At 37.4% G+C, this 8,710-nt stretch overlaps 1 protein-coding gene across 1 annotated transcript; it reads right to left on the reverse strand.

Moving 5' to 3' along the window:
- Positions 1-694: 694 nt before the first annotated feature.
- Positions 695-4,098, reverse strand: LOC141817520 (signal peptide peptidase-like 5; the record flags this gene model as incomplete). Its single annotated transcript, XM_074705163.1, has 4 exons — positions 3,856-4,098; positions 1,265-1,423; positions 1,054-1,165; positions 695-814 (listed from the first exon to the last, which is right to left on the reverse strand). Coding segments are annotated over exons 1-4 (556 nt in total), but the record flags the coding sequence as incomplete, so codon positions are not given.
- Between the last annotated feature and the right edge of the window lie 4,612 nt (positions 4,099-8,710).

An 8,710-nucleotide genomic window follows, 5' to 3' on the forward strand; every position in this document is an offset into this window, starting at 1 on the left:
TATAAGAATCTAAGGTGAAGGTGAATGTGCATACATATAAGGATGAATAAGTTAAAAATGATAACATTAGAGAAAAAATCGGAGTTGCGCTGGAACACATTTAAGATAGTAGGACACATACTTAGACGTCCAATAAATATCTTAATTAGGCAATGTGAGATCATAACAAATACACACATTAATAGAAGAAAAGGAAAACCAAAAAAGACTTGATTAGCAACGATAAAACAGGATAAAATTCATTTAAATATAGATAATGATATAATAGAGAATTGAGTCCAATGGCATAGGAAAATCCATATAGCCACCCCGCGTAGTGGGATAAAGGTTTTGTTGTTATTGTGGTTGTTAGGTAAACTTTTAGGATAAGCTGTTATCAAAACAAATTTTACAAGGTAAAGATTTTGTCATGTCCGGCACATGTCAATAAAATATACAAATGTCTTCATCTCTAATGTAGTTTGTCCACCCACATAGAGATGTCAAAATGAGCTGACTGTGCTGCTCAATTCATTTAAAGAACTAAAATTCACCATTGTTGCAATATTTTTCTAAGTTGTAAGCAGATTAACAAGGAAATACAGACATTTTGTACTTTGGTTTGTAAATTAGACAAGAGACAGAAAATTTTGCTTAACTTCATTTTATCTAAACTATACTTAAAAGTCCATATGTCATACTTAAGAGAACTTACCTGAGGAACCAAGTTGAAGAACCCTTTCTAAGCTTGCACCTGCATCTTGTGGAAGCATTACGGCAGGAATCGTTATATTTAAATCTCTTTCATTTGGATCACAAACCATCTTGTATAATTCTGTCAATCAAATGCCAGGATATTAAAGAAAATTCAAAATCTTATAGGTGGACCAAAATTTGAAATCTTCAACACATCTCGGCTGGCCACATTAAAGTGCAGGAAATTTTAATGATGATAATAAAGCAAAATTCAGATGCCAATAATGCAATAGTCATTCATTCTTCATATATACAACAGAATTACTCCTCAACTAAGGTTCTTTTTTTCACTAGCTAGAGAATAGGAACTGCATTCACCTCTGTGACTGTTTATAATTAGTATAGCAGATGCTCCAGCAGCTTCAGCAATTTTCGCCTTTGTTGTGAATTTGCATTTCCCCCTGTGTACTAGTAGGACATCCCCAGCAAGCTAAGAAAATGAAGTTCCAATGCATAACCCAAGGATCAATGTCAATATGGTTTTTATGCATGAATTTGAGAAGAGTACTTGATGAAAAGAAATAAAAACCTTTTCCTTCAGTTCAGTGCAGCAATCAGAAGGATCTGAAAGGGAAAGACGAGTACGGTTAGAATGCTTCTCTTTTGACACTATTCTACGGCCAAATCGAGCACCAACGCCAACAAGTTCTCTATCTTCTGTGTTGTTAACCCAGATTGGCACTTTCACCTGGTATGAAGTGCAAGAGAAAAAAAAAGTATTTATTCAGCACAGAGGGGGCATGTGATACCTTGCATAGTCGAGTAATAGAGAACAAGAGATAAGTCAGGGGGCATGTGATCCGGGGAAAGGATCTTGCATACCTTGCCTTTCTAGTGAACCTGTGACCTCTGTCACAGAACCGTTGCGCCAAGAGATAAGTCAGTCCTTGTGAAATATTATACTAATAATTATTTTAATCTACCTTCTCAAGCTAGACCACAGGCATCTCAGAAAGTAGCTAGACAAGATGTTGAATAAAGAATTCAGTATGTTGATCTCAAGGCAGGTAGAGTTTTTCTTTTGTCAAACATAACATCTCAAACTGTTTTGTTTGCTTATGAAAGACTGAATTGCAATATTGAAGCTTCCTCCATGATATCCTGTGTCTTTTGGGAAGAATCCCATTTGGAGCTATAGACTATCTCAATCTGCTGGAAACCTGATGTAGCTAGTAAGCAAATGGTGCCACAAATGCCTGTTGCTGTTGGACTCCCAAAGTTGTGGGCAATCCAATAACTCATGCACCCATCATAACCACACCAACAGCCTATATGATTTTCTCACTTCTAGTGGGCATAATGATGCTTCTTCTCTCAAAGAATTGTCTTGTTCAGGCGTTCATTCTAACACAACAAAGACTATAGTGATGCCCTTGGAACCTTTTTTCAGCAATTGGCCGATTGTAAGAACTTAAGATCTACTATCTGCTTTGCAAAATATCAAGAGACACTTCTAGAGTACGGATGCATCAAAAATCCTTTTAAGCACATCAAATCTGATCAACATCCCAACCTTTGCAATGCCTTGGAGCCTTACATGATAAGGATAGCTGAAAACCCTTTCTAGGTGTCCAATTGACCAAAGGGAGTTGGGATGAACTATACAACATTCATGCAATATCCAAGACAGCCTCATAGAAGAGGGATTCCTTGGGGATAATTTTAGGCAGTGGATCAACTATGGGCACCTAATATGTAGTATATGAAATCTACACAACACATCTGAAACTCTTATCCAGCACGGATGACCTGGGAGCTAGGATTCCAACCATGTGTAAGCTAAAATCCCAAGAAAAGGATCAACCGACTCATGGGGATCCATGCTCGCAATGTAATAAGCACCAACCCACCAAGTCCTTACCTGAAGTGTCATTAGGGTGTAGGCTCATTAAGAAACAAATCAGCTCATGGGCTCACACTAGAAATGTGAATAGTCAGCTCACAGGATCTAAGCTTGTAAAGTGGTCGACTAGATGCAAAGTCCATGCATATAATGCAATTGATTGACTTGCAAGATCCAAGCTTGTAAGTAATTGTATTAGGTTAGTGCATGTATTATGATTGGCAGCTCCACATGGCAACATCTCAAGTCAAACTCACTTCGGCTATGTTTACTTGGATGAAAAGTTAGGAGGGGAGAGAAAAGAGCACAAACTTACATATTGGGTTCCATCATCTTGTAAAACTTGTGTGTCACTTTCACTCCTCTCCCTCATATCTTCAATCCCAGTACACTGACCTTAAAGATTGGCTGAAGCTGAGCTTGCGGACGGAGGATAAGACTAAACTTCAAAGTCACAATTTGCAACTTGTTCAAACACATGAATAGTCCACATGTACCATTAAGACAAATACTAGTGGTAAAGATAAGATATTGGCATACTTGGCAAAAACACCATAGGTTAAATCTCACTTCTGTATTAGTGTGCAAGATTCTGCTGCCTAATGACAGTTGTAATTTAACAAAAAAAAAAAACGCATTACACAAAAATACAACCATTAATGATGAAGTCGAAATTGGCCAAGATAGCAAAATCCTTTTTTTGAGAAGACTGCAAGTTTTTTTTACCTACGCTCATGTTACCACCTCCGCCTCTAGAAATTCACATTCTGACATCCAAAACCTCACATTCTTGCTAAGATGGATAAGGAAATAAGGTCAAGGTGATACAATTAACCCAAAAGCAGGCGGAGAAACGCCTGCGAAGACATCAATAATATTGAAAAACGAATAGCGATTAAGGGCAAGCTTAACTTATTAATCACCGAACAGGAAATAGGAAGTTAAAAACCACCCACAAGCTCATAGTCTTCGTAACTTATCCACCACAGGCAGAGTCGAAAATCACAGAGCCTCCTTGTTTGACTTTTACCAACACACAACACAAAACTCATCCCATTTGAAGAGCCCAAAAGTTGAAGATTCAAGACAATCACTAAGATTGTCAAGCCAAAAGAAGAAGAAGAAAAACTGCAAAAATCCAATCTCCTCACCAGCAACCAACCTAACTCGAGGCAAAAACTTGCAAAATCCGACAACCGTCGGTGCTCAACCGCTCGACAAACCGACGTCTTCCAGCAAACCAGGGCACAAAGAAAGGAACCTAGGACGGAACTTACCAGAATGAATTTGTTGGAGCATCCGGGCTGCTTGGGGATGTCGTCGTCATCGTGCACGATGTCGCCAGCGAGGACCGATCCAGGAACGAGCAGCACCAGCATCAAAGCCCAGAAAAGCCTCCCGAAATCCATCGACAAACCGACTGCTCGCGAAGGACGAAGCATCGAGGAGCAGACGAATCGACGAAGGGGTCGAGGCGAGGGAGAGGGCGGAGGATCCGCGCGCGGTTCTCGAGCCAGAAGTCTTCGTCCCGTTCGTCACGATTGACATTTTGTGCTGCGGAACTGGAAAGAAGGGTTGAGCCACCCATAAAGTTGCCCGGGTGACGTGGCCTTCGAGTAGGTAATGCGGGAAACTTGCACGACAAATCAACCGGGAAATTTTCAGGGCTGGTTCAGTTCAACTGCTCTAATGGTCCGTTTATTTGGGAGCGCGGAAAGGAAAACTGAGGAAAGTTTTCCTCAGTATTCATCCATCCGCTGTTTACTTTTCTAAGATTTTACGAGGGAAGGGAAAGATAATCCATCCGCGGATCAATTTTTTACCAAAATCAATCTCCTCCAAATTGGGCAGAAAGCGAAGGATGGAAAATAAAATGACACAAATATCCTTCCTCGTTTTCTTGCTTTCCGCCGAGTCTTCTTCGTCTGATCGAACTAGGCCGCCGTCAATCGCTGCAAATGCGTAACTAGGCCGGCGAACTGCAGCGGGCGGTCGTTGCCGAAGCAGGCGTCGCGGACAACGGGGTTCGCCACCGAAGAGGCCGTTCAGGACCAGCGACGGCGGCGAACGAACCGAGCCGAGGCTTGGGGCAGAACACCTGGGTCCTCCACTCGGCGACAGCGAAGGTAGCCCCAATCTCTTCGCAAGCAGCAAAGGCGTTCACCTGTTGCATCACGCAGTGATTCATGTTTCGCTTCGATCCCTTCGAGATGCACGATTGCAACTCCTATACCGGAAGAAATCCACAGAATAAGCAACAATCCGCGCAATCAATTGAGCAAACAAGGCTTCCTCAACCGATCTAGAGCAAGAACAGGATAAACTTCGTCACAAAAAAATAAACAACGGAAGTTCTTGAGCCTTCTCCGGCTACCCAACGGAGCAGTAGGGTATTTTAGACATAGGTTCATCCATTATTCATCAAAATAAACAAGCATGGGAGGGGGACAGAGGATCGGTAGATACATTTCTCTTCCCTAGGGATTTATTTTCCCTAAAGATTCCTTTCTTTTCTTCATCCGCTTTATCAAGTAAACATAGCATTATCAAGTATACATAGCATAAGGGCATCCACAATGGATGGAGATATTTCATCCGAGTATTTGTGGTCCCCACATCCACATCATCAATCAAATATCTCCTTCCTCAAATATCCCAACTTTCACAATCAAATATCCCACAAACCAAATATTTGTGGGTCCCACCTATTCCCATTATCTCACTTTCAATTATAAATCCCTTTATTATTTTATTAATTTATATTTAAATAAACTTATTTATAATTTATAATTTTTTAAAACTTAAATAAAAATTCATTAATTAAAAATAACTAACCAAAGAATTGAAAGTAAAAAAAAAAAAGTGACCATGTGGTCGACCACTGGTCGACCACACCATGGTGGTCGACCACTTGGTCGATCACCATGGTTATTTTTTTTTTTACTTTCAATTTTTTTTATTCATTTTTAATTAATATATATATATTTATAATAAAATATTTGCAATCACTGGTTATAACTCTTAATCCGGTGATTTCAAATCTTCGGTCAAATATCCGCCTCCAATAGGGGATATTTGATGCGAGCGGATATTTCTCCAAATATCTGCTCCAAATACCCCTATTGTGGATGCCCTTAGCACTTAGCGATCAAATAGCAAGCATTTAAATTAAAGAAATATTAAATTTAAGTAAACAAGGTTAAGATAATATAAATAATTAAGTCGATAATGTAGTCATAAAATTATTTTAAATACTAAGTAAGCTGTTGTGGATCAGTCCAAAATCAAGACATGTCGGACGGGAGGTGGATGACTTGTCGGGACACGTTGGACAAAAGGAGGATGACTTGATTTAATATCAGGATTGAATGGATTCCACCCGCTCCAATTCACTCAACTCACTTGGAATTCCTACTCGGTTACTTGCCCATCTACTTAGACTCAGCCATGATCCATCCGACTTCGGGCTTTACTGACCATAGTCTGCTTGACTCTCAGTTCAGCTTCCTCATCTTGTCCAAACTAAGCGTCAAGATGTCGAGAGCAAGAGTCATAGCTCTCAATGATCCATCGAGAACGTGGCCTAGCTCAGACTCCTTCAGCCGAGCTCGGAGTCCATCAACCGAGCTCATACTCCCTCAATCGAGCTCGAACTTTATCAACCGAACTCCGATTCCACTCGATCATGCTCGACCTCCCGACCTCCCGACCCTACTCAGCCCTACTTAGCCCTACTCAAAGCCAACTTCTCCACCAAGGCCTTACCTAATAACAGATCGATTCCTATCTTTCTCAGTTAGTTACATTGTCACTGTCAAAAAATTATGAGACATGACAATCTGCCTCTGTTACTTGTTATCATGCTTAATGATACAACTTTATGTTATTATGGCCATAAGGGGATATTTTCCACACCGTAATGATCATGACAAGATATTTTTCACACTTTAATAAGACATCTCCTCTGACAAAATTTAACTGCATAGATATTCTCCTTAATTAATGATAAATTGAGTCGATATCATTCTCTCTCTTCTCAATCTATATAATCCTCTTTCCCTACATGTACAGGTACGCGAATTGACCATCTTCAACCTCGCTCCTTCTTTCATAGTTATTCTTCCTACCGCGATTGGCTTGAACGTCAGAATGATCGAGCCAAGACACTTGACCTTTCCTCTCACAGTGTTGGTATTTGCAAACCCCGGAGTTCCTCATTTCCTCAATCTCGGTGCTGCGTGACTGGTGACATGTCCAGAAGACAATCTCAACATAAACATAAGTTATTTATGATATAACATATTAATTAAAATATACTAAATATTATATTAAATAAATGGCTATTAAAAAAATACTAACTACATAAAATAAATATATATCACTCTGTTAAATATATTTTATAAAATATATAAATATACTTCACAGTTTTTTAGACCAATTACATAGCATAACCATCAATAAAAACGTTTAAAATAATTTAATTTAATATTAGTTTTTCATAGTTATTAATTTCCCTACTTTAATTTAGTAATATTATTCCTCATCCCCTAGATTTCACGGCCACGTCGCCAGCAATCGATGACGGCGCCGCCCACGATCAGAAAAGATGACGGCGCCGTCCACGATCCACGTGATCTTTCTGAAACATGCAAAGATGCAAGTTAAATTGGGTTTCGGGACATAGGTGAGTTGATTACGACGCAATAGACTTGCAAAAGAGGACAAGGATTTTCGAATCCTGGCGAAGCCAGGCAATACCCTTCTGCGTCGTAATCAACTGCACTTTCTTGATTTACTTCTTCACAGATGGTCGTGGGGTCGACCGTATAGGGCCGCTAAAGTGGCGGATCCACCTTTTTGCATAAGATGCCGGCGCCGTCCACGATCCACGTGATCTTTCTGAAACATGCAAAGATGCAAGTTAAATTGGGTCCCTCCAAAACATTGCACCGGACCGTCCGGTTCGATGGCGACCCGAAGGCCAATCGGTTCATCAGCTGTTGTACGAAGCTGAACTGAAATAATGATAAAGTGTTCAAAATCGAACCGACCGATTAAATTAAAATCGAATAAATAAAAAAAATTCGAAACCGACTGATATTTTTAATAAAAATTAAACAAATTAAATTGATAAAGTATTAATTAATTTGATTTTTAATCAAAATTAATTGAATTATGATATTTATTTTAAAATCAACATCATTAATAAAATTGATAAAAAAAAAGAATAATACGATAAAAAAATAATACCTTTAATAGAAATTTAAAAACATATAAAAATATATAGAATAATTATAAATAATTGAAACGCCCAGGTATAGTAGTGTTGTTTGAAAACCACTATCACACCTTAGTATGTGGTGTTGAAATTAAAATTAATCAAAAATTAATGCAAGAATTGTAAAATTGGAGAGGTCATAATTGTTTATTTGGATTGATTCATAGGGTCTATAATATATAAAATTGAAGTTTATTCAAAAGTCTATATTTATTATTCAATATAACCCATAACAATTTAATCTTAATCCAAAAAATATTATTTAAATTTTTTCGAAGACTTTGAAAAATTTTAATCCTTCTTATTAATATTATTATTTAAAAAATTTTAAATTATTTAAATATTTATTTAATTGATGTTACGATATCTCTTTTGAGTTAATATTTTTTAGTTTAATCAAAAGAAGAATTCATTATGTTTGATGATTTTTTACGTCTTTCTTAGTTCTAACTAACCTATAAAAAAATATTAAAAAAAATTCTTAAAATGAGCAAAAATAATACTTTTGATAGAAAATAAAAAATACAAACAAAATGTAAAAAATGCAAAAAAAAAAAAGATTGAAACTTGATTTTTAAAAATAAATAAATTTATTCAATTTAATCGAATTATACATTTTAAAATTTAAATTGAATTGAATTATTCAAAATAATTAATATTAAAAAAAATCAAATCCAACTTTAAAATTTGCTCGATGGATCGATTAATTTGATTTAATTGATTTTTTATTTTTTAATTTGCATCACGCATCGAGATAAATCAAAAATCGAGGATATACGGATGATGATCCATCTAAATAGTAGACGTTAAATCTTCAATCCATTTGAGAAAAAATCTTCTTAAATTCACCTACC

The sequence above is a fragment of the Curcuma longa genome, unplaced genomic scaffold (genome assembly GCF_044706935.1).
Source record: "Curcuma longa cultivar G26 ecotype Majalengka, Jawa Barat unplaced genomic scaffold, ITB_CL_G26_1.1 contig_20771, whole genome shotgun sequence".
Lineage (NCBI taxonomy): Eukaryota > Viridiplantae > Streptophyta > Magnoliopsida > Zingiberales > Zingiberaceae > Curcuma > Curcuma longa.